This window comes from Xenopus laevis, chromosome 7S (genome assembly GCF_017654675.1).
Source record: "Xenopus laevis strain J_2021 chromosome 7S, Xenopus_laevis_v10.1, whole genome shotgun sequence".
In the NCBI taxonomy this organism is placed as follows: Eukaryota; Metazoa; Chordata; class Amphibia; order Anura; family Pipidae; genus Xenopus; species Xenopus laevis.
The window spans coordinates 86,794,655-86,822,052 of record NC_054384.1 but is presented as its reverse complement, the minus strand read 5'-3'; the positions used below and the strand labels follow the sequence as shown (position 1 = coordinate 86,822,052).

The window sequence follows — 27,398 nt, the reverse complement described above, 5'->3', positions numbered from 1 at the left end:
ATGCCGTCCACTAAAATCCTGCTGCCCTAGGCGCGTGCCTTGGGGGCCTTTCCACAAATCCGGGCCAGGTGTCATCATAATTATTTTATGCCACCATGCCGGCATAAATTCTTCAAGTCATAATAAGCATCTGAGTTTTTAAGTTATGTCTTTTTTTTTACTGTAGAATTTTATGCACTGTTTAAAATAAATCAAAATTAATTACACAGTTTTACAGCTATATGGGTTTACAGGTGTACCATGGGTGTAACATGGTGTGTGGGGTGTATTCTAATGCAACAGCTTTTTAACATGACCTTTTTAATGGCATTACACAGCTGAGTAATGAAAATAAAAATACAGAGAATTTATAGAAAATTATTATATTGCTACAATGTGGCTCATCTTAATTTACTTAATTGACAGGAGCTGTGTAATCCTAGTAGAAATGTTAAATGCATTGACGGCACAATATTTAGCACTGTGTTTGCTTCTATCCATGTCAGATGGTTTCTGGTCCCCTCTATGGCTCTATCAACTACATCTGTTTTCAGTACCTTATTAGAAAATCAGACATTGCTAAATTTATCCCCTAAAAGGAACATAGTTGTCGCCATGTAGCTCCCAGTAGAAGAGCTTTCTCTTTCTTACAAAGCAGTAGGCAGTAGCTCACAAATATTTTTCTTGGCATTCTATAACATTAAAAATGTTGTCTTTAGCCTGTTATACCACTCCTTGTGTAATTAAACATGAAAAACACCCTGACCAGATCTTTCTGTATAAACCGTATCTATGCAACCTGATTCCTTCCAATAGTAACCATTTAAAAATCAGGCCATTTTGGCAGTCTGAACTCCATGAGGTTGGTGGGGTCTGATAATGGGGATGAGGTTTGCTCTCCAGTTCATGTCCTCTGTTTTGCTGTCAGATCTCTAAATGGATTTCACTTTGTGAGTGGGGACATTATCATGCTGAAAGAGTAAGAGATCTTCCCCCCAGGTTTTGCCAGTGAACAGCCAATTATTCTAGTGCATACTGTAGCATTAAGGGGCAGATTTATCAAGGATAGAATTTCGAAGTAAAAAATACTTCGAAATTCGACCATTGAATTTAAATACTTCAAATATCGAATTCAAACTTTTTTCATCGAATTGGGGTATTCTGCAGTCTAAGTAAAATCGTTCGATCGAACGATTAAATCCTTCGAATCGAACGGTTTGAACGATTTTATCGTACGATCGAACGATTTTACTTCGACTTCAAAAAACTTAGAAAAATGCTGTAGAAGGTCCCCATAGGCTAACATAGCACTTCGGCAGGTTTAATTTGGCGAAGTATTGAAGTCGAAGTTTTTTTAAAGAGACAGTACTTCGATTATCGAATGGTCAAATATTCAAATTATTTTACTTCGAATCGAATTCGAAGTCGAAGTTGTAATATCCTATCCGATGGTCGAAGTATCCAAAAAATTACTTCGAATTTCGAATTCTTTTACTTCGAAAATTCCCTCAAATTCACTTCGACCCTTGATAAATCTGCCCCTAAGAGTTACCTTCAGTGAAGCAGGAGTGCTCTTGCCAAAACCATGAAAAACAGTATCATTATTCTTCCTCCACCAAACTTTCCACTCAGCATCCGCCAAACCCAAACTCCTTTGCCACAATTAATGTCATATGGGGAAGCGTGATTCTAATGATGGTGACCTTTACACCACTTCAGCTGATGCTTGATGTTAGTCTTGATGTTGTCCATTAAAAAACCACATACCCCATGAATAGTTATAGTTTTGATATTGCCACTAGAGATTGTTTGGATATGCACTTTTAAAAGTGGCATCTCTTTACTTTTGGCTATCTAAAGGCTCATTTACAAATGCAAACAGTGTCGGACTGGGGGGCCCAAGGCTCACCGGGCCTGCAGCCTCAGGGGACCCAGCCGCAAACTCCTCTGTGTAGCCATTTTCTCCCACCCCCACGTACGTTTTTCCGGCACTGTAGCATGACAAGAAAGAGGAAGAGGAAGTGCAGGAGCGGGTCTGGCCCTGCGGGCCCCAAAAGAGCTGGGACCTACTGTTTTTTTTCCCGGTTTCCCAACGGCCAAGTACGACCCTGAATGCAAATGCAATAATATCTAAAACTGTGCACATAGAAACACTATTTATAAATGAGCTTTCATCTATACATCCTCCATACAACTTTTGCCTTTTGGTAATATGACGGTACAGGGTGCAAAATACAGGGCTCCCTTTGTGCACCTACACATGCAATTGAGTTTCACATAATGAATCACATGTTAACACAGATTCTTGTGCCGTACACATCAGTATATAAAATAAATCCATTCACAACCGCAGAAAATTTGCGCACTAGTTGGAATGCAAGGTTCATAGATAGTGCTATTATATTAGAATTGGCTTAAAGGGGTTGTTCACCTTTAAATTAACTGTTAGTATGAGAGTGATATTCTGAGACAATTTGCAATTGTTTTTTATTAATTGTGGTTTTTTAGTTATTTAGCTTTTTATTCATCAGCTCTCCAGATTGCAATGTCAGTAGTCTGGTTGCTAGGATCCAAATTACCTTATCAACCATCAGTGTCGGACTGGGGGGCCCGGGGCCCACCGGGACAGATGTCTAGGGCCCCCCTCTGGCCTCCCCGTCCGGCCCCTACTTTGAAGTGCGCCGGCGCGCACGCATTCTGGCGCGCTCAGCGCGCACGCACGATGCTGTACTCGCCGCATCGGCGCATGCGCAGGCTGCGCGGCGCAGTTTTTTCTTTCCGATATGTGAATGGAGAGAGGTGGTCTGGCCCGGCGGGGGCCCATGAGGGTCGGGGCCCACCGGGTTTTTTCCCGGTGTCCCGCCGGGCCAGTCCGACACTGTCAACCATGCACTGATTTGAATAAGAGACTGGAATATGAACAGAAGAGGTCTGACTAGAAAGATGAGTAATAAAAAGTAGCAATAACTTGTAGCCTTACAGAGCATTTGTTTTAAGATGGGGTCAGTGACCCCCATTTGAAAGGTGAGAAGAGCCAGAAGAAGAAGGCAAATATTTAAAAAAAAAACTATAAAACATAAATAATAAAGACCAATTGGAAAGCTGCTTAGAATATACTAAAAGTCATCTTAAAGGTGAACCACCCTTTTAACACTTGAGCCCTCTAATGTATTTGTTAGTGTCCCTCAGTTCCATTTCTTATAGGAGCAGAATGTACCTTAACTATTGACTATGAAGATTTACCTATACTAGATATACCTTAACTATTGTATAGCATGGTCAGCTTGTGGCCTTTCAAACCTTGTTGTACAGACACCAAATAAATACTGGTTTTCTTGCAGCCTTATGTCTGGCATGAAAATCAATGCAGAATGGTTTTACTTGACACTTTGCTGCCCCTATTGTCATTCTCCTTGCTTTTTATTGTTGTTACTCCCTTTGCTTTTTATTGTTGGATTAAAACGTTAAATGTGATTTCCATTTGGCAGAGCCCAGTGCCCTGCTCAGGTAACTGCACAGGAATGTCACACTACTATACTACAGATCAGATCACTTCTTTTGTGTACAGAATAGATGTGAATATCAGAGCCATGGGAATTTGCTGTCTTTTAACAATGAGTGAATGCTTCAATGGACAGTGGGGCTCATTTATAAACTTTGCGCTGGGCAGATTGGTTCGCACAGTAAATATATCTTTTCCCTGCACATGGTTATATTTATAAAGCTGAAAAATATTGTACAAACAGAATTGCAAATTTTTTTTCTATAACAGCTTTTTAAATATGGCAAAAATCGCAAATTGCAACTATGTGCACGCTCTGTATTTGAATTACACCACAACTTTGGTAACGGAGAAAATATTCGCATAACAGTTTGGCAAATTTTAAATTTAAGTTACTGTCAATGTATTTTCGCACATAACAACCCCGCACAGTGGGCGCACTCACGCAAACACCTGTCTCATTTGCAAAAATGTATTCTCAATGCAAATTCACAAAAAATGGAAAGACAGGCACAACAATATTTTAGCATTCAGGAAAAAAACATGGGCGAGACAACCATTTGCGATTCAATATGCGCTGCGTGAACTTTATAAATGACCCCCAGTGTGTTTACCTAATATTGACATCATATTGTGTATGGCATATAGGGTCAGCGAATCTGCCTGTCAAAAAATATGTTATAGAAAAAAAAGAAAAGTTAAAGTGCTGTGGCACCACAGCAAGATATTATTTAAGGCAAGCCAATTCTTCAAAAAAAGTATCTGTTTTGCAAACATATCTTTCAACAGTCAGGGGTCTGAGAGGAAACAGTCCTCTCCTGATGAGAATTTTAATCTTGAACAATAAATATATGTTGGTTTAGCCCCGTACGCAGTCCATTGGTCTGGAGGGGCCTTAACGTCAGCTAAAATTGGACCATGTATGACCAGCATATGTTGTCCCCTTAAAAGGCTCTTAATACACTCACAAACCCGAATCTTTGGGAAGGCCACAAAGGCCTTGGCCTATGGTGCCAAGATTGTAGGGGTGGCATGCACTTCTCCTGCTCTGGCTGTGGTCTGCATCTTGAGCTGAATGATGCACAAATTAAGAGAAGGGTAGTGGGCACTCATGCAGGTTTCCCCCTCCTCTACACCACATGAACCCCCTCCAGCGTTGTCTTTATGAGGGTAACCACAGGTCTGCATGGAAGAAAAAGCAGTGGGCAAAGTGCAAAAAAAGGGCACAGTGGGCCGGCTGCACACTGCCTAAATGATCCCTAAATTGTCAATGGCATTTCTCAGCAAGGAGCAATAGATTTAAATGATGTATAAATGTAAAGTTTTCCTTTGATTGGCAGGTATTTGTTTATTGCACATACATTATCAAATCATTTTTTGTTTGGCGCAGATGTTTAAGAGGCGCAGTAAAGTGTGTCCATGCTTGTTTCTGGGTGTGTTTTTGTTGCCTCTGGGGTGTAGGTGGATCTGTGTGCTCCAAGCACAACTAATTAGCAATTAGTCACTTCACAGACAGCTATTTTTGGAGAATAAAGCTATGCCAGGTGGAGGGTTGTTTGAAGGAACACTAATCTGTTTGTAACATAGGACAGGCTTCCACCCTGACAATGACTCGGTACTGACGAATCCCGATTCCGGGCTGATTTCCCATTTTACCTTGCTATGCTCTTTATATTGAGTATGGGGTGGAAAAAGAATATGTTGGGCCTTTACTGAACATGTCCCAGAGATCTGACGAGGACAAGGGCAAGAAGTAACAAACAGAAAGACTTTTATTTCTATGAGACTAGTCACACATGAAGCAGGATTTTACAAATGAGATGTTTTATGCAATATCTTTTTATAGAGACCTACATTGTTTGGGGGGTATAGTTTTCCTTTAAGTCTATATATAACCTGCCTAACTTATAGTTGATCCAGAGAAAGGCAAAAATCCCATCTGAAGGCTCTCCAATTTGCATCAGAGGGGAAACATTCCTTCCTGATTCCAGGATGCCAATCGGATTAGTCCCTGGATCAACTTTTACTACAGACTATCTTCCATAACCCTGTATTTCCTCCCTTGCTAAAAAGCCATCCAAACCCTTCTTAAAACTATCTAATGCATAACCAAGTACGAATGATTCAGGGAGAAAAATTCCTCATTTTCTCATTGTAAAATTAAAAAAACTTTGAATGTGATCCATTAACAAAATTTGCCCACCAAGAGAAGAGAATTAAGCAGCCACGAAAGCTTACATTGTTGAATCTTTCGAAGTTTTAAGGTAATCACTCAATTAAAGGTATCACTTATTCTACACGCTCCAGTTTTACTCAGTGTCTAACATGTTACAACATGCTGCTAGTATTACAGTTCAGACCCTTTATAAGAATACCTATCTCCCTTCCATGCATACTCCATTTAACAGTACCAATATACTTGAAGCCCTACAACCTTTCATAAAGTATTTTAAAACTATTCAGTTAAACAACGATATCAAGCTTTATAGTTAAATGTTTATGAAATATGTGACACTAGTCGAGCCATATAGACAAATACTAGTTGATCCAGAGGAAGGCAAAAAACCCCACCGGAAGCCTTTCAAATTTGCCTCAGAAGGGGGAAAAAATTCCTTCCTCACCCCAAGATGGCGATCGGACTAGTCCCTGGATCAACTTTGATATTTAGTCAATTCTATTTCTGTTGCCTCTTCTTCTTTTTTGTTGTGTTTTTTGTCTTTTTCTGGTTTCAGAAGATAGTGGGTGACTTACTTTTAACCTCCTCCTGTGTGCAGGCTGTGGAGTCAGGTTTGGTTTGTTGGTCCTGAACCATTATGATAATTACCTCCTTTGCTCTTTCATCATCCTCATTGCTCTTGTATTCCACATTTTTGAAGCAATTGGAGTAAAGTTTGGGTTTCTGCTCCACTTTCACCTTGAGGGCTTCTACCTCATTTTTCCAGCCTATGAAGGGTTTGTTATCATCTTCTGACGTGCAGTCACAATCTGTGATCTGTACCTCCATGTACCAAATACTGGGCTTAATTATAATTTATAATTTGCTCTATTTTGCAAGTGTACGGCTGATTTCAAGTGTATGGCTGAGGTGGCGAAGGCAAGTCTGGCGATAGAGGTAAAGGTCAGTAAAATCAAAATCTTAGTAAATTTGCATAGTAACGCTCTTTCGCCAGACCGAACATTCACCTGGCGTTAGAGTGTGAGTTGAAGTCTATCTCCTACGCCAGCTACCATTAGTAAATTGGCGAAGTGCTGAAATGACGTCACGCTGGCAAATTTTTGCTTGGCCCTGCAAACATAGATAGATTTCACGGTGACCGATGAAAAATATTTAACCTGCCCGATCAATTTTCTGACGGACGAAAAATCTTTAGCTGCACGATCATTCGATTCCCACTAACCTCACGATAATTTGACGGATTGGTTGGATTGCACTAAAATCGGTCGTTCACCAATGAAAAATCTTTGCGTCTATGGGGACCTTAACTCAGAGTTAGAGAGCTGAAAAGCAGGAAGTAGTGTTCTGGCTATTATACTATAAAGGTGACTGCACTCTGGGAGAGTAGTTTAATAGGCTTATTCACTCTCAGTGTACACCCCCACCTCAGGTATAAAGTCAATCAATTTATATTGAAGTTACTGAGAGAATCAGCCAACAATGCAGTGCTTGCTGCTAATTGTGCTTTATTGCCATGACATGTTTCGGGCTCAAGGCCCTTTATCAAGTGTTATCATTAGTTCTGGCTATTATGTTAGACATCCAGTCACTCCAGCCTTTGTACATTACATTTTTGGCAAACTAACTATTTTAGAATTTTTTTTATTTTGCATAGCCTATTTACCCAATTTTTATTTTAACACTGAACTGTTCCTTTAAAGGGGAGAATTGTTGCTATCATTAAAATTCTTTAAACTGTATCAGATGTTAAGTAAATCTGTTTCACAAATAGTTTTTATGATTTGTTTCTTATATTACTTAAACTACTTTAGAGGTTAATTCATTACCCTATGAATATGGAATATGTCCCTTATATAGCATTTGTTTATTATAATGTGCATTCGCAATACAATTAAAGAGGAAGGAAAAGGCATGTTCCATGAAAGATATTGTTTGTGTACTGAGCTCAATCCAATATCACTGCGCCTCTCTGAACAAAAAAAGCAAATGGTACAGTTCCGTCTGTCTAAATACAGTGAACACAATGTTGTATTAACCCAGTGTACTAGTGGGTGCTGGCTATGTGAACTAGTGGAATTTTCCAGCTCTGTCTAGACAATCATGTGTGAGTAATTTTTTAATGACTGAGAGAGTATAAGCCCATGATTAATGTTAATTATGCAGCTGAGGCCAGACCCTCTTATTGCATCTATCCCCTGCTTGCCATCAAATCCTTTGCCACTTTTAATACCTCTGGGCAGGGCCGCCATTAGGGGGGCATGGGGGTACTCCTGTACCGGGCCTGGGCCTGAAGGGGGGCCCAGCTGTGCTGCACTTTTCAAATAGCGGGCCCCCCTTGACTGCGCTGAAGCCATGCCGCCTCTTCTGCCCCAAAAAGCCAAACAGCCAAGGTGCCGAATATCCGAAGCAGCGAAAAAATCCGAAGTTACGAAAACAGCCGAATATCTGAAGCAGTGAAAAGACCCGAAGTCACGAAAACAGACGAAATTGAAGTCCTGAAGCGCCGAAAAGACCCGAAGTCATGAAAACAGCTGAAATTGACGTCCTGAAGCGCGTGAAAAGACCGAAAGTCCCGAGGCGGCAAAATGATCCGAAGCAGTGAAAAGATCTGAAGCTGCAAAAACACCTGAATATCCGAAGCGGCGAAAAGACTCGAAGTCACGAAAACCGGCGAAATTGAAGTCCTGAAGTGGCGTAAAGACCCGAAGTCACAAAAACAGACGAAATTTAAGTCCTGAAGCGGCGAAAAGACCCGAAGTCACAAAAACAGCCGAAATTGAAACCCTGAAGCTGCAAAAAGACCCAAAGTCACGAAAGGAGGCGAAGTTGAAGTTCTGAAGCCACGAGTTCAATTCTACTGAACACCAATTTTTTTTTTTTAAACCCCTGGCCACCAATGTATTATTTTAAAACTCTATAGGCCCCTGCCACCAATGTTTTTTAAAAAAATATTCTCTGGGGCCCCATATTTTTTTAACTTGTAAGGGGGGCCCTGGCGCCAATGTTTTTTTTTAAAAAATATTCTCTGGGGCCCCAACTTTTTTAAACTTGTAAGGGGGACCCTGGCGATAATGTTTTTTTTTTTTTTAAAATATTCTCTGGGGCCCCAAATTGTTTTTACTTTAAGAAAAACTTTTAGGGGGGGCCCTGGTGCCAATTTTTTTTTTAACTTGTAGGGGGGGCCCTGACCATCAATAGCTTTTTATAACATCGCTGCAGGATATGTTGGTGCCTTATAAATGTGTGCATACTACTACAGGTATGGGATCCCTTATCTGGAAACATGTTATCCAAAAAGCTCTAAATTACAGAGAGGTTGTCTCCTATAGACTCCATTATATCCAAATAATCCAAATTTTCTCTGTAATAATAAGACAGTACCTTGTACTTGATCCCAACTAAGATATAATTAATCCTTATTGGAAGCAAAACCAGCCTAATGGGTTTATTTAATGTTTACATGATTTTCTAATAAACATTTATAAACATTTAAATTATAGAAAGGTCCCTTATCCCGAAAACCACAGGTCCCAAGCATTCTGGATAATGGGCCCCATACCTGTATTACTAATAATACAGTCATATGAAAAAGTTTGGGAACCCCTCTAATTCTTTGGAGTTTTGTTTATCATCAATTATCGTTCCAAGTGCCATCCCGCAGGCTAGAATGTAAATCATTGGCGGGATGGCACTTGGAACGATAATTGATGATAAACAAAACTCCAAAGAATTAGAGGGCAGTTCTGGGAGATTAGTCGCTCCGAAGAAGAGAAGATTTGTTGTGGGGCGACTAATCTCCCCGAATCTTAGCGTGTGTCATTGCCCTTAGTCTACTTAAAAAATAATTTAAACATTAAATAAACCCAAAAGGCTGATTTTGCTTCCCAAAAGGATTAATTATATATTGGTTTGGATCAAGTACAAGGTACTGTTTAATTAAGAAAAAGGAACTCACTATAGTTATTGCCTATATCTCTCACATTTTACTCCTCAGATCCATGGATATCGTTGTATGATTAGCCTTAAAACAGATGTGGCAAACACGTTTTGTGATCCGCTTAACTTGCGAATAAAATATCAATCATTAAAAAATCATTCGAAAGCAATCAGGATGTGTTGCCTTTTAAATGTTACTGCTGCCAGATTGAATACAACAGCCATTTAAACTTCATCTAAACAGAGAGATCCATACATTTTTCCAAGCAAGATAATGTATTGTAAAGCTTTGCTGAAAGATGAGTTGGTTATTTTTTATCAGAAAGCAGAGTTGTTTATACTGAGGGGCAGATGTATGAAGGGTCGAATATCGAGGGTTAATTAACCCTCGATATTCGACTAGGAACTAAAATCGTTCGACTTCGAATATTGAAGTCGAACGATTTAGCGCAAATCCTTCGATCGAACGATCGAAGGATTATTCGTTCGATCGAACGATTAAATCCTTCGAATCGAACGATTCGAAGGATTTTAATACAACGATCGAAGGAATATCCTTCGATCAAAAAATCTCAGGCAAGCCTATGGGGACCTTCCCCATAGGCTAACATTGACTTCGGTAGCTTTTAGCTGCAGAACTAGGGGGTCGAAGTTTTTCTTAAAGAGACAGTACTTCGATTATCGAATGGTCGAATAGTCGAACGATTTTTAGTTCGAATCGTTCGATTCGAAGTCGAAGTAGTAGTCAAAGGTCGAAGTAGCCCATTCGATGGTCGAAGTAGCCCAAAAAACACTTCGAAATTCAAAGTTTTTTTAATTCGAATCCTTCACTCGAGCTTTGTAAATGTGCCCCTGAGTGTTGTTGGTCCCTAGGCCTGTATCAACCTCTATGTGATGTCCTGTTTGTGCCGGCTCGCATTTGAGTGCAAGTGTTTTTTTCATCACCTCCCCTAGGGGGTGTAAGGAGCCTTGTATGACTTATAAAGGTGGCTATAGACACTTAGGGGCAGATTCCCTAAAGGGCGAAGTGACTAACACTAGCGAAAATTCACAGCGCGACGTCATTTTGGAACTTCACCAGTTTTCTAACGGGCACAAGCATCACTTCGTTAGCAATGGAGATAGACGCTAGCGTTGCTTCGCACTCTTAACGCCAGGTGGATTTTCGCTCTGGACGTAACTCCGCAAATTCAGATTTTACTGAACGTTACCTCTTGTGCCAGACTTGCCCTCGCCAGCTGAGAGTGAAGGTGAATTGCAATGGAGTGCATAAGTCTTCCTCAATTTTTAGTGCAAAATTTTTCTATGTCCCAAAAAACACTGGCGTCTTTTCCTTTTTTCTGAGTGATACTATGCAAAGGTCCGTAAAAATGTTTTTGGCTAACCGGATTCCCCCTCCATTTACTAACATACGGAACATAAATTATACAATGGGCTCATGTGTAGGTAATTATAAAAACTCTATTTTCTTTATTGAAGTTCCCTGGACTTGTGTAATGTAATGTATTTGCTGAAACATATATGTCCATATAACTTTATCATTTCCTGCCGTATGCAAATTGGGCAACGCTAGCGCATCTTTGCTTTGTTTGCCGAAGTAACGCTAGCAAAAATTCACCAGCTTTCGCCACCCTGTACGCAACTTCGCACTTTCGTGAATTAGCGCTGTTCTAGCGAATTTACGCCTGGCGAAGTGTTGCGATGGCTGCGAAGCTGTCGCTGGTGAATTTTCGCTGGTTGTGTAATTTGCTCGCAAGATTTTTAAAAGCTCTCTTTGTTATTATAAAAACAAGTTTATCCTAATAACATTTCAAGCAATATCGTCTATTTGAAGCTGGAAAACTGTGGATAGCTGCCTGCTTGGTCCTGCAAACAATTGGAAAATGGATATATTTCACTGTGAACGCTGAAAATGTTGTAACCTGACAAATTGATTTTTTGACCAATGTACAAATAGATGCACATCCGTTTGGTGCCCACTAACCTCACGATAATTCAATGGATTTGTTGGATTGCACTAAAATTGGTTGTTAGGGAGAGATATGGACACCATTACCCAATAAGTGCAAATGACTCTGTTTCTCTTTTCAAGTTGTTTACAAAAGTTTATGTGTTTTTTCATAGGTTCGATTCTGGCCCGTAACGTCTCCACTAGATCATGTCCACCACGTACCAGCCCTGCATCGGATGTTGAGGAAGATGATGAGGAATTAATGGATGGAAAAGGGTAAACATTCCACTTATCAGCATTCAGTACACATGTCACTGTTGACTTTTATAAGGACTGCAACAAAGAGGTATCATTAATGCATAGCTCTGTGCTGGAGGCACATTACAGTCTAGAACAGCAATTACACTGTCTGCCAAGTTAATTGCTTTAGTGCTTTTAAAGACCCCCTGCCTCCTATCAAAAAATGTGGTCACACTCCTTCACTGCCAAGTTGCAGCGTGTCAAACATCTCTGCCTGACACCAACTGGCTGTACATGAAGGTGCTGGTATGAACACAGAGGTTAAATAGTTACACCATGTATTGGACTGTAGTTCATTTTCCCATGACTGTTTCAGAAGAAACCCATACTGGGCCATTAGCTGGCCATATGTTAATGCATCATACTACCCAGTGCTTAATTGACATAACTGTCACTTAAAAAATTAATTTAGCCTTATTTGGGGGCATATGTGAAAGAAGCAGATTTGAAGAAGTTGCCATATAGTCTTGTGTTATCCTTTAGAAAGTCTTTGTTCTCCTGAAAATAAAAGACTTTCCTGTTTTTTTTTTCCATTAGCCAGAAAAATATATCAAAGGGACAAAGCTAAACTGCTGTGACCCCTTCCAAGCTGGCAGTTTGTAATATTTCTCTGGACACCTAAGCCGACAGTCTGCTGATGTGTTCTGTTCTCCCTGATATCTAAACTGCCAGCAGCCTATTCTTTTTACTATCACACTGCAATTCAGTGTATTCAGACCTGTGGTTTCACTTCCTGGATTCCCTTCCATGTCTAATGGCTATCCCATAAAACGCAAATCTTGGCACTCCTCAAAGAAAAGCTTTTACCATTAAAACACATCTACCTTCCACTGGCTTCACTTTACAAGGACCATTTGGACTGGCGTGAAAATAAAGTAGGGGGGAGAGAGATTGCATTCAGATGTGCTCGCTGCCATTCTCTGAGTGTGAGAAGTGCTCGGGGATGGTGTTTTAGTCCTTTTGCCAAATATGTTGCTTCAAATATCACTGCATGCCAGTCAATGGCACAAATTCTCAATATAAAATTCTGTATCAATAAAATATCATCAACTGTGTTGAATGTTGTTGAACTAGCACCCATGTAACCAACAGAAACCCATATAACCATTAGGGACCCATGTAACGAAGTTCCTATAGAGAAGAATGTTTGTTTTTTAATGTGTATTTCTGTGATTTATGAATGTAGGGTATATGTTATATGTGCAGAACTGCTCCTTGAGTCAGCATACACCTTTCATTGACAGGAACTCCTTGTGCATTGTGTCCGACACAAGCTACGTCATTATTAATGTTCTACGCTTCTATTTAGGGTCACCCCTTATATGGTTTACCTGCATGCAGTCACCTGACAGAGACCCTCACTGATAAAGGGCAACAAGGTGCATTGTGGGCAAAAAACCTAATATTTTGCACCTTTCCCCCTTAAAATACCCTGTAAAAATTATAGTTTTATTCCACATAGATTAGTCAAGCATTGTATAACTGTCAGCATTGCCCCTCTCTTTCTGCTTCCTGGCTCCTATTTATTTATTTTGTATTCCCTTTAAGGGTCTTTACAATAAAATATTTTATGTGCTGGTGCAGGACACAGTTTGTGCTTTTATTTGGACGGGAAAAACAGATGGTGTCCCCTGCCCGTAAAAATGTGTCTCCTTAATGCCTGTGTATTTCCTGAAACCGTTTTTTAAAGGGGTGACGACCCTGTCCTACTTAGCAACAAGTGGATTTGGGATAGTAAAAGAGGTCAGGCATGTAGCACTTCTGTAGCATGTCTGCTTAATGTGTTTCATAAATTAGGAGGGGGGGAAGGTTAAAGAAAGTCCATGGAATATACAATGTATGCTGTGTAACATCCGTGACTGCGGGAAACTAGAGGCAGTTTGTATGGGAAACATATACAGATACTTTATATGCACGAGTATTATTAACATACCATTAACACAGGTGTTCTTGCTTTTTTACATCAGGGTACCCAGTTTGTGGCCCATGAATAAGGCTGCCACCTTTTCTCAGAAAAAATAGTTTTGTCACTTTTTCCAATTTATAATATTGGCATCAAACATTATTTTTACCAGGCAGGGCTTTGGCAACCCTACACAAGAATCAGATAAGTATTACGGTTGTCTACTATAGTGGCAAATTGGACTGTAATAAAGGGGATCATGAAATCCAACAACATGGAAACCCAATTTGTATTGGATTGAACTCCTTTCTGCAACCCTAGTTCTCTCTATCAAGGTAAAATTTAAGGTGTAACAGTAAGCGTGCCGGTATTCTTTGAATATGGCACATTACTGCAAATTGCAGCATTAACAATCACCCTGCAAACTTCATGATTTGCCAGTTTAGCCTGGACAAGGCATGGGGTGCAACAAGTAGGGGCCGATTTATCAAGGGTCGAATTTCGAGGGTTAATAAACCCTCGAATTCGACCCTCAAAGTTAAATCCTTCGACTATCGAATTAGAAGGATTTAGCGCAAGTAAAATCGTTCGATAATAATTCCTTCAAATCGAACGATTCGAACGATTTTATGCGATCGATCGAAGGATTTTTCTTCGATCACAAAAAACGTAGAAAAGTGCTGGGGAAGGTCCCCACAGGCTAACATTGCACCTCGGTAGGTTTAAACTGCCAAAGTATGTAGTCAAAGCATTTTTTAAAGAGACAGTATTTCTACTATCGAATGGTCGAATAGTCGAACGTTTTTTAGTTCGAATCATTCGAATTGAAGTCGAAGGTCGTAGTAGCTTATTCGATGGTCGAAGTACTGAAAAAAATACTTCGAAATTCTACGTTTTTTTCATTCGAATCCTTCACTCGAGCTTAGTAAATGTGCCCCGTAGTGTCAGGCAGTAAATTGCTGGCCTTAAGTATACCATTGCCCAACCTAGCAGTTGCACCATCGGCTAGGGCCAGATTTACATAGCAGACACCCGTAGGCCTGCTGTCGTTCGTTGCCCCATCCCCTCCCTTTTATTAAATTCGATTTTCATCATCGGGACCAGGTCCGGACTGAGAATTAAAATAGGCCCTGGCATTTCAGGTACACAGAGGCCCAATCAGCCCACACAGAGGTCCAAATAGCCCCCACCAGCCCACTAAATGTGACTTTCTATGGGACCTTATAGCAGCCCCTCTGGCATTTGCCAGAACCCACAGATTGCCAGTCTGGGCCTGATCGGGACAAGAGCAATGGGGATTGTCATACAGGCAATCTCATGCACCTCCCCAGTGTTTCTGAACCAATGTGGGTGTGATTGGGCAACATGCCACCCCCTAAAATCCTGCCGCCCTAGGCCCTGGCCTTGGTGGCCTCTCCACAAATCCGGGCCTGTTGTCGGCCCTGCACCAGACACAGAGGACAATTTACACTGCACAATGGCCAGGCAGACTTCACTATCTGCTGGTTATACTTATCTTTTATCCAACACCCAGAGCAGCCTAAAGGTGGCAATACACAGGGAGATTTGGCGACATCGCCAAACTAGCGGATCTCTCCCCGATATGCCCACCTTGAGGTGGACGATATCAGGCTGATCTGATCGTGGGCCCTAGGTCCCAACTATCGGATCAGAATGAAGGCAATATGGGCAGCCAGATCGCAGGACCGCATCAACGAACAGATGCGGCCACGATCTGACTGGATTTTTTACCCTGCCCGATTAACATCTGGCTTTTGGCCAGGTATCGATCGGGGACGCCCCCTCGGATGGCCCCACACACACCAGCCAATAAGCTGCCGACTCGGCCTTAAGTATAACCAGCAGACAGTGAAGTCAGTGTACAGTATGTATCATGGGAGAGTTTTTTTTTTTAAAGAAAGTGATGTGATGCCTGTAATGTACCTTATATTGTTTTTGAAACCCTGTTTTTCCAACCTTGCCCAGCTCCCCATTACCAGACAGTATTCTGACAAATCTGTTCTCTCCCACTTCCTGCACAGGCTGATGCATAGGGTGTGTTAGATCCTGACCACAAGTGAATTCTCTGGCACTCCCTGCTGCAAGCACAAAGGGAGAGTTAAGCTGGCCATAGATGTTGAGATTCTTAAAAGATGAGATCCTGATCGTGAGACCACAATCTTCTCAGAACGATCGTACGATTGTACAAATTTACCATCAACTAAAAAGACCAATTTGCCAGGAAAACAAAGGCCTGCTTGGCCCTGCAAGAAAAATTGTAAGATGTACGATCGTTCGAATCCCACTAACCGCACGATAATTTCGAAGGATTGGTCGGACTTCCCTAAAATCGGTCGTTCGGCAAGAAGAATCGTCGCGTCTATGGGGAGCTTTACCCTTCACAGGCACACAGGATCCCAGGGATGCAGCTACCCCTGAAACTGTTTAGAAAATAAAAGTTCAGCTGAAAGGGTATTGCTTTGTAGGATACCTTAACCTACGTGGGCACAATCACTGTTAATGTGCTCTAGATATTTTTAGAAGCAGTGGAACGTGCGATGACTAGGTATTGTTTTCTGTTTAAATTACTCAATTAGTTAAAGAAAAGTGACTCAATAAGTTGTGAATTGGCAGTATTTCAAAAAGAACAACTGGCCCAACCAGCTGCACCCTAGGCCAAACAATGATGGCAGAATATCATTTAAGAACTTAGATCTACCCAGCCAGGATTCTGTAATCACTCCAATGGTGGTACCTGTGGTGGGTGAAGTTGGCCTGGTATGAAGCCCAAATGACAAAGCAATAGGGTGTGTTATTAGAACCTAAGCATGAACTGCCTTGGATATAGGATGTTTTGAAGCTGACCCCCTAAATATTGTGGACTCTTTAGTACCGAGAGAAAATGGGGGCTATGAGATTTTAATGGAAGGGAACGACTTAAAACATTCACCAGGGTCAATTAACCTTTAGCCATGTACCTGATAAAGAGGTGCATGTTATTCTCCTAGGGACACCCCTTCTAGGGTTGCCACCTTTTCTATATTAAAATATTGGCTTTCCAATAGTAGATCTGTTATATTTCTTTTAGAATATTTCTTCAGTAATAGCACCAACTTGCTATGGCCCAGACTGAACGTAGGATCTGATGTATCCAGTGTTCTACCTTGAGAGCAGTAAAAAAGTGAATCAGGGCAGTACATGTAACTGAAAACTTGCTGCAGAGAAAATAGCTTTTAAAAATCACTATATGAAAAATGAAACCACCCATATTGACACGAGCTCTTTCAGTTGGGCTTAAAAGAAAATGTGCATAAATGCTATCTGAACTCCCACATATGAATTTTTTTTTCCACACAGCTATAACTGATTCCAATGTGATATCAATGAGCAGCTACACTTGTGTTTGGAGTGTGAAGCAGTTTTATACATTCCAGGGCACGACAACACAGTTGTTAACTGGTTTCATGTTGCACTGCAGCTCTGTACAGACACCAACACTGAGAAAATTGCTTGAGGCCTCTCTGTGTTCAATGTTGGTGTCTGTGAGTAAAGACCTGAAGTGCAGAATAAATCAATAAGCATGTGCGTTGCCTTACATAGAACAGATACAACTGCCATGGCTACTGCAAACAATTGTGGGTACAGAGTCTAAGTGGCATTTTTATACTAGCACACAGGCTGCAGCATTGGTTCCATCAGAGAGAGTTTCTCACTACTCTTACTACTATTTTTAGCCCAACTTTACCAGCGTCGCCATAGCTGCAACTCCCTGCGGCCTTGCGGCCCTTACTTTCGTACTTTTTCTCTTCCAGTGCTTTGCCTGGAGCCAGAGAGGGAGGTTGGGGGAGGTGGCAATAGTTCAATGCAGGGAGCGGGTCTGGGCTGTTTTTTTTCCCAGTACAGTCCAACCCTGATTTTGGCCCTTGGGTTGGGACCCAAAAATGAACCCTCATGCTGGTTGGGCCTCCATGAATTTGAATACACCAAATCCCAGATTCAGTTCATGATTTGGCACAATTCCGAGCTATTTTTTTAGCAGGATTAAGCCTAATTAAAGAGCCTGTCTGAAAAAAATCAGAAAACCTATATAACTGAAAAAATTGTATGTGTATTTCCCCTTGTGCACTGGCAATTTCAGCCAGGCACAAGGGTCAAGATTTGGCTTGGTATTTGCCCAAATCCATACCCTAAGATTTGGGGATTCATCTGAAGCAGGGTTCAGTGCATTCCTACTAATTAAGCCAAATACATGGTTCTAGACCAATTTCTAGGTCACAAATTTGATTTTGCATAATGTGCGTCCCCTGAGAAGAAAAGGTATAGCTCAGTGATTCTAAAACTATGTCAGAGATATAGATTCTTAATCTATGAATCTAAGTCCCATGGTCCCTTAATGCAGTCAAATGTCTCTCTGTAATAGAACATATTTTATTTCAGCCGTGCAGTAGGGCAGGAAGGGTTGGCTCAGGTGTAAGCAAAAGACTAGCATGACTTGTACTGTCCCGGCCCCCCAGGGAACAGAATTGGATTCTCTGGGATCCAGTCTGTTGCATGATTCACTGATCCTCCCTCACATCCTTTGAAGTATCACTTCAGCTTTCCTTTACTAATATGTCATATTTTTTTTCTTTTCTCTTTCTATCCTGCAGGGACAAAAAAGCTGCAGGCCTGAAATTAAGCAAGAAGAAAACCAGGAGACGGCACACAGATGTAAGTAGAAAAAAACCAGCATGATCTTTAATGACCAGAATATCTTTTTACATGGACGTCTTGAGTACGTAATTCCTATTTCCTCCCAGGAGTGGAAAATGCAGCTGTGGGTTTTTAGTGAAACAAAACAAAACTAAAACATTTCTTTTAAGACCAGCATAAATTGTAAGATGGATTTAATATATATATATATATATATATATATATATATATATATATATATATATATATATATATATATATATATATATATATATATATATATATATATATCGTCAAGATTTGCAATAAGCAGCACATACAGGACACTGGACGACTTACTTTTGCCTTAACCTGTGTAACCCCTTCTGTTCCTGAATGAGGGCTAACTCCAAAAACAATAACAGAGTAGCAATGTTGCAGCTTATTCCCAGAGGTGAGTACACTGACAACTCATTGTACACCTGAGATCCTATTACTCTGGCGTATTCTTAGTTCCATGGTGATGCTCATAGTGGCAAGACCTTGCTTTTAGTACAATATGTTTGTATTAAAGGAGAAGGAAAGTCGTCTTGCACTTGTGGGTGCCAAATGTTAGGCACCCCCAAGTGATTGTGAAACCCCGTCTGGTGCTCCTATCAGCAGAAAACTGCATGGGCCTGGGATTATTCCAGTGATCACCACGGAGCAATCCTCTTCCATCTTCCTCTTTCTTTGCGCGGTTGTGCATGCACAGTAGAGCGAAAACCCGAACTTTAACTAAAAAGTCAGCTCTTTCTTCTACTGCGCATGCGTCTGCCCTGGGAAATTTAAAGAAAGAAGAAGCCAGAAGCGGATCGCTCCGTGGTGCTCACTGGAATAACCGCGGGCCGGAACAGTTTTCTGATGATAGGAGCACCGGCACTGGGTTCCAGGTAAGTAAATACAATCACTTGGGGGTGCCTAACTTTCCTTCTCCTTTAATGAAGGCAGGAAGTTACAGTATCCTCTGGAGACATCTTCAGGAGATTTAGCACTCAGTTGGGCATATAATTTCAATTATCGGCAATGGAGAGGCATTTTCGGGAGATAAGTCGCCCGCAGCTGAGTCTAAAAAATCTCGGGGGCGACAAATCTTCCTTTGTGTCACTGTCTTTATGACTGCAGTGGATTCAATAACATATTATTATTTTTATTTTATTTTTTTTTTATTATTTTTTTAGGTCTTCTTACCTAAAGGTATAACAATGCAGAGCTGTGTAGCGTAGCCAGTCATACCAATAACAACAACATCAAAATTAAAAATTAAAACACATTTTAGTTTGTTTACTATATTCCCAAAAAAACAAACAAATAATGAGAATGCTTTGGCAAGTAGAGACTAAGGTTTATAATGGAAAGTAATGCATGCTTATATCTGACTACAGCAGTGATCCCCAACCAGTTGCTCATGAGCAACATGTTGCTCTCCAACCCATTGGATGTTGCTCCCAGTGGCCTCAAAGCAGGTGCTTATTTTTGAATTCCAGGCTTGGAGGCAAGTTTTGGCTGCATAAAAAACAGGTGCCCTGCTAAACAGAGCCTCAATGTAGGTTGACAATCCACATAGGGGTTACTAAATGGCCAATCACAGCCCTTATTTGGCACCCCAAGAACATTTTTCATGCTAGTGTTGCTCCACAACTCCTTTTATTTCTGAATGTTGCTCATGGGTTCTAAAGGTTGGGGATCCCTGGACAGGAATACTAAACAGAACATTAAGATTTTTTTTATTTAATTCAAAATAAAATATGTTTAACCCTTTCAATGTCAGCACCTTTTCATCTTGTCATGCCACCAGTTGCTATTAAACACACAGAGTCAACATGAGCTTCATTTTGGGCATTTCTGGCCTATTAGCCGGCTGACTATTGTATGATTTGACTATACAGGTATGGAATCTATTATCCAGAATGCTCTGTACCTGGGGTTTTCCAGATAAAGGATATTTCCATAATTTTCCATAATCTTCTTACTTTTAGTCTTCAAAACATAACTGAAACGTTAAATAAACCCATTAGGATTGTTTTTATCTCCAATATCTTTAATATTGTTACAGGGAAAAAGGGTCATTATTTGATTTAATTTGATTATTTGATTAAAATTGAGTTTATGGGTAATGGCCCTTCTGTAATTCAGAACTTTCCATATAATGGATCCCATACCTGTACATATAAATGGACACATTGCATTTATTCAGATGAAGGATGCTGAGACTGACCAATCAGAGAAGTAATAAATAAGTGGAAACAATACAAAAGGGAACATTAACACTGCCATTAGAGGGATACAGAGGGAAAATGAAAAAAGAAGTTAAGCAATATCATTACATCTGTCATGGTTGAGGTGCTATATTGTGTACATTATATTGGGATAAGGTTAGAAAAGGCATAGCACATACTGCCTGCAATGCAAGTGACATGCTATCTCTCCCTCTCTCATCATACAATGGTAACAGTGAACTTATAGGCAAGTTATAAATAAATCCTTTTATCTGTATGAATATATTTGTCCAACCTTTTACTTTAGAAAAGCATGAAATTAAATATTCATGTGTAACAGCCTCAGGAATAGGAAATTTTTTCTTTTCTAAGCAGATCCCCAGAAATCACTAGAGATAACAAGTTGCTTTGGCGGGTAATTCTCAGGTTACATTGCAATTAAAGGCATCAGAACTTTAGACCCATCTGTATGAATTTGTCATTTGTAGGGAAAGGTCATAGGTCCACATCAGCTTTATGACATGAAAGTGAACTGATCACTACGTGTTAGTGCTCTCAAGCATTATGATGAAGCTGCTCTAAAACCTTAATGATGGTGCACCACAAAGTTTCCTATTTAGCCATTTTTTCTTTTTATGTTTTTGTAAAGAAATCATATTGTCCTTGAGTTATCATCTATTCTGTCTTCCAAACTGCAGCCTGGTTCCTAGAGTAAGTATATACCCAACACCACACTAGCAGTATTACTGTCTATTGTACTGAACAGCAGTTGTAAGGTGACATGGTGAATTAGGTGGGACTCAAGCAAATACTAAATGTCACCCGTTGCTGCCCAAAATTTGGTCTTGTCCAATGTTTTGGGAGACGGCCTTTACGTAATTCTGAGCTTTCTGGATAACGGGTTTCCAGATAATGGATCCCATTCTTGTATTAGTAAATTGGCTCTGTGTATACAGAGCAGAAGAGTGTATCCATACACAGTGTTTGGCTTCCTTAAAGTGAACTTGTCACCCAGACATAAAAAGCTGAATAATAAAAGTCCTTTTCAAATTAAACATGAAATCCAAATTCTTGTTTTTCATCAAAGCATTCATATTGGTTGTAAACTCATTTTAAAATCTCAGCTGTCAATCAAATATTGCCTGCCCCTCCTCTATTCCTTAGGCATAGAGGCGGGGCAAGCAATCACTTTCACTTTCCATTCAGCACTTCCTACATGTCTTCACCATTTAATTGTGTAGCCAGGGTATGGGGATGCACATCAGGTCCCCCATTCTGGTGCACAAACAAGATTCTGAGATGATGCAAGGCTTCTCTTAATAACAGTGTTGAAAAAATGGCTCCTGACTGCTATAATTGCTATTATTTTGAATTCCCAGACTGATGCAAACAAGATTCAAATAATTTAATTGTAATTAAAGTTCATTTTGCTTGACTAACATGATAAAATAGGATTTGGAATAATTTTTTTTGGTGACGGGTCCCCTTTAAAGGGGATGTAAACCCTATAATTAAAATTTTGCATAATTCCAAGTAACTTTCCAGTATACATTCATGATACATTTTTGGTTGTTTGAAAGTTGTTTGTAAGTTCCATTGAAAGTAGAATTTGTTTGCACCTTTCTGAAATAATGTAGCAGAGGTCCAGCATGTTAACACTTGTCATATAATTGACTGGCTTCCAGTGGCGGAACTACGGGGGAGCAGGGGGTGCGAGTGGGCCAGGGCCCGCACCCCCTCAGGGCCCCCCGGCAGCTCGCGCACCACTCAGTTCTGCGGCCATTTCCGGCCGTACGGAGGGGGGCGGGGCCCGGCTGCACGTCCCGCGCCAGGGCCCGCCCCCCTCTAGTTACGCCTTTGCTGGCTTCTGCTACATTGTTTCAAAAGTCATAGCCACCAAGGAAAAGACAACTGAAAATCATATCATACTTACCGAGATTTTCGTTTCCTGGACTGAAACATGGCAGTGGGCACATAGGGTTAATCCCCCTGCCGGAAGGAAGGTACAGGAAGTGATGCAATAAAAGGGACTCCCCTTCGCCTTGGCGCCCATTCTTTCTGACTGAGTAAAAATACCCTTGGGAGGGAAGACCCTGCCCACTGCCATGTTTCAGTCCAGGAAACGAAAATCTCGGTAAGTATGATATGATTTTCAGTTTTCCTGTTCCTTCAACATGGCAGTGGGCACATAGGGATTTAACAAGCTTAACATAGGGAGGGAATAAGGAATAGAAACACCCACATAAGTTAACAGAGCTTATTTATTTGTTAGAAGTTGCTGCCGCTAAGACCGAATGTCCAAATCCGGCTAGGCTTTTGGAATAAGTGTCAAACCTATAGTGTTTGGAAAAGGTACAAAGAGAAGACCATGTGGCTGCTTTGCAGATGTCTTCTGCGGATACCTGGGCTCGGAGTGCCCATGAAGCTGCTATCCCTCTAGTAGAGTGTGCTTTAGTTACTGGTTCAGGTGCTGCCTGTAATGAGTAGGCCATCTGGATACATTGTTTTATCCACCCCGCAATCGTGCTTTTCGAGGCTCTGTTTCCAGCTCCTTTGCCATTGGTTGTGACCAGTAGGTATTCTGTTTTCCTGAAGTCTGCCACCCTGTTGAGGTAAGTCTTGAGACATCTGACTATGTCTAAGGTGTGTAGCTTTTCTTCATGTTCATTCCTAGGTTCAGGGTGAAATGATGGCAATACCAAGTCCTGGCATTGGTGGAATTTGGATGTAATTTTAGGCAAGAACCCATCTGCTGTCTTCAATACCACTTTGTCTGCAAAGAAAGTCATTTTTGAAGTTTTGATGGATAGTGCATGTAACTCACTTACACGCCTTGCTGATGTTATGGCCAGTAAAAATACTGTTTTTAGACATAGAACCTTTAGGGGAACATTTTCTAGAGGCTCAAAAGGTTTATCCATTAGTGCATTCAGGACCAAGGATAAGTCCCAGGGAGGAACTTCTGATCTGATAATGGGCTTGAGCTTCTTTATGCCTAAAAGAAACTTTTTGACCAATTGATTGGATGCCCATTGCATGTTTGTGTAAGAGGAAATTGCCGTTATTTGCCCTTTTAGTGTGGAAAGGCATAATCCTCTATCAACTCCTGATTGTAGAAACTCTAGTAAGGTGATTTCTGAAGTCGTCACCGGATCAAGTTTTTTCTCATTACACCATTGTGTGAATGTATCCCAGGTTTTAGCGTACTTGATGTGTGTTGAGTTCTTTTTGGATGCTAACACCGTGGTGATTGTGGAGTCGGATAGTCCTAGCTGGCTTAGCCTGTTCCTTTCAATCTCCAGGCTGTTAGTGCCCAGCTGTCTGGGTCTGGGTGTAGTACTGTCCCCTGGTGTAGGATTGATGGTAGAGTCGGGAGGTGAAATGGCTCCTCTTGTTTCAGTTGCATTAACATCAGGAACCAGGCTCTCCTGGGCCACCAAGGGGTCACGATCACTACGTTCGCTTTGTCCGATCTGATTTTCTGTATAACCTTCGAGATGACTGCCAGCGGTGGAAAGATGTAGGCTGTTCGGAATTTCCATGGAAATGAGAACGCATCCCAGTATGTTGTTCGACTGTCTTTCTTCCAAGAACAGTATGTCTGGATTTTCTTGTTCTGAGCAGTTGCCATGAGGTCTATTGAAAATGGCCCCCACTTGTGGGATATCATTTCGAAGATCTCCTGGTTGAGTTCCCATTCCCCTATCGCTGGGAATTTTCTGCTTAGATGATCTGCTAGTGAGTTTTGGGCTCCTGGGATGTATGTTGCTGATATGTCTTTCAGGTTCTTTTCTGCCCAAGCAAATATAGTTATGGTCGTGTTCAATAAAGCTTGACATTTTGTTCATCCTTGTTTGTTGATGTAATTGACTGTCGTGAGGTTGTCGGATCTTATTTGGACCTCTTTCCCTTGAATGAGTTTCTGAAATTTTGGCAGACTCCGTAGTACTGCATTCAGCTCCCTCCAGTTGGAGCTTCTTTTGCTTTCTTCCCAGGACCAAGTGTTCTGACATGTCAAGTTCTGACAATGCGCTCCCCATCCCAACCTGCTGGCATCCGTGGTGATGGTTACCCAAGCTCTGGGTTTTAAAGATATCGGGTTCTTTAAGTTCTGTTCCTTCAGCCACCAGGCTAGGGATTGTATCGTGCTCCTCGACAGAGTGATTTGTTGTGACTCTGAGTGATTCTTATTCCATTGAACCAGGAATTCTCTTTGCAGTGTTCTCATATGTATTCTGCTCCATTTGACCGAGTCTATAGTGGAGCTGAATTTCCCCAGTATTTTTTGACAAGTTTTTGCTGAAGGATTGGGGTTTGAGTGAAGTCGTCTTACTTGGTCCTGTATGTCTGGTATTTTTTCCTGAGGTAGGCTTAGATGTCCATTTTTTTGTGTTGATCATGGTTCCTAGAAAAAGGATTTCTTGAGTTGGTATCAGAATAGATTTTTTCTCGTTGATTAACCACCCCCAGTTTGACAGTGTGGATTCCACTGTTTTCAGATGGTTGATCAGTGTTTGGGGTGTGGTAGCCTTGACTAATAAGTCGTCCAGATAACCGAAGATCTGGATTCCTTTTATCCGGAGATGCTCTAGAAGAGGAGCAAGGACTTTGGTGAACACTCTGGGCCCCGTTGCAAGTCCAAAGGGTATGGCTCGATATTGGTAGTGTTTTCCCAGTATCATGAACCTTAGGAATTTCTTGTGTGGTTCCCATATGGGGATGTGGAAGTATGCATCTAGCAGATCGATCTTTGCCATCCAGTCTCCAGGGCAGATGTGCATTGCGATGGTTCTCATGGATTCCATCTTGAAAGTTTGAACTTCTAGGTGTTGGTTTAGGGTCTTTAGATTGAGAATAGCCCGAAATGTTCCCTTTTTCTTTTGTTTTAAGAATAGGTGGGAATATGTGCCTGAGAATTGTTCCAGTTTTGGAACCTCCTCTATGACATTCTTGTCCAGGAGGTCCGACAAGGTGGTTTTGATGTTTTCTGTTTCTTGATTTGGTCTTTTCTTGTCTGATGTCATGAAACTTCTTTTGGGGGTACTTTTTAATTGGAGAGTGTACCCTTTTGCAATAGTATTTAGGGCCCAGGCATCTGTTATGTGTTGAGCCCACACTGTCCCAAAGGCTTGTAGTCTGCCTCCTACCTGGGTCAGGGGGGCTCGCGCACCTTCATGCTGATTTCTTATCTGTTTTTTGTTCTCTTTTTTCCTGATTTTGAAATCTGGATCTCCAGGGTTGTCGAAAGGAGGGTTTCCCTGGTCTGTACTGTTTTGTGTCACAAAATGCAGGTTTTTGATCTCTGGCCCAGGTCCTGTATGGTTTTTTATCTTTTCTGTCTTGAGGCAGAAATGCTGACTTCCCAGCCGAAGCCTTGGAGATAATTTGGTCTAGTTTTTCTCCAAACAGAAGTTTCCCTTTGAATGGTAGGGAACATAGATTATGTTTGGATTGTGAATCCGCTTGCCAGTGACGCAGCCATAAAGCTCTTCTGGCCGCTACTGCCATCCCCATGGATTTTGCTGCCATTCGTGTTCCGTCAAGTGAAGCCTCTGCTGTGTAGTTGTTGGCTATTTTGATATCTTGTATGATGTCTAATATTTTCTCTTTGTCTTCTCCTGATTTTATGGCATTTTCAACTTCAGAGATCCATAAGTTGTTCGCTCTGGCCAGTGAGGTGGTGGCTACTGCAGTCTTGCACGACATTCCACCAATCAGGAACATTTTTTTCAATATGGCATCTTGCCTTCTCTCCATTGTGTCTTTTAAGGATACCCCTTCGTCTATGGGCAGAGTTGTTCTTCGAGCTATTCTGGTTATAGCGGCATCTACTTTGGGTGTGGACACCCAGTTTTTCACCTCTTGTTCCGAAAATGGATACATTCTTGTGAAACGCTTGGATTCCCCTATCTTTTTGTCTGGGGCTTCCCATTCTGATTGAATGATTTTAGAGATGACCTCATGTACCGGGAATACTTGGTTCTTTTTAGAGCTGGATTTAAACATTTTATCTTGTTTTGGTAATGGGCCCTCTTCTTCTAGGTCCAAAGTAGCTCTCATGTGTTTTATCAGAGGTTCCATAAACTCAATGTTAAAAGTTGTGTCCTCTGTATCTTCAGTTTCTGTGTCAGAGAGGTGTATTTCTCCTTCTGAGTTACTTGAGTTGTCTGAATCCTCAGCCCTGACTGAAGATTGGCCTATGGATGGTGTAAGGCCTTGTTTGTTCAGGTTGTTCATAACTTTGCCTGTCACCTCATCCACCATTGTGGCCATGGACTGTTTGAAAGTGGATTGCATCCAGTCCATCATGTTTGCCATTTGTTCTTGGCCTGGTTCACCTGCATCTATAAGGCATTTTTTGCATAGCCTTTTGTCTGGCAAGGCCGGATTGTCACAGGCCATGCATTGTTTCCTGGAGCTTTTGCTTCTGCTGGGCTCATCTCTGCGTGACGAGCTCCTGTAAAGTAAAAAAGGTGGATTTTACTTACTGTCTTGTAGCTTGTTTGTTAGTCCCATAATCACTCTCCTCCAATGCTTACCCTCTGGAGCTTGAATGTGATCGTCTGTTGCTCATTACAGACAGCCTGTAAAGATACACGCAAAACAGGTTACTTTGTTTAATCACCTGTGCTCCTAGCGTTAAGTTACTCCCATAGGCAACTACTTACACCTGGGAACAGTCATACAGTGTTTTCGCACACTTGGTCTTGTGCAAATAGTCA

General features: G+C 41.2%; 1 protein-coding gene across 2 annotated transcripts in view; it reads left to right on the top strand.

Annotated features, from left to right (window-relative positions):
• Nucleotides 1–27,398, top strand: part of plekhg5.S (pleckstrin homology and RhoGEF domain containing G5 S homeolog) — a 183,895-nt gene that overhangs the window by 94,265 nt on the left and 62,232 nt on the right. For both annotated transcript variants that reach the window (XM_041571485.1, XM_018227969.2), the window contains exons 3-4: nt 11,718–11,820; nt 18,397–18,457. In XM_041571485.1, coding sequence (XP_041427419.1) covers nt 11,718–11,820; nt 18,397–18,457 — 164 coding nt within the window. The remainder of the gene's footprint in view (nt 1–11,717; nt 11,821–18,396; nt 18,458–27,398) is intronic.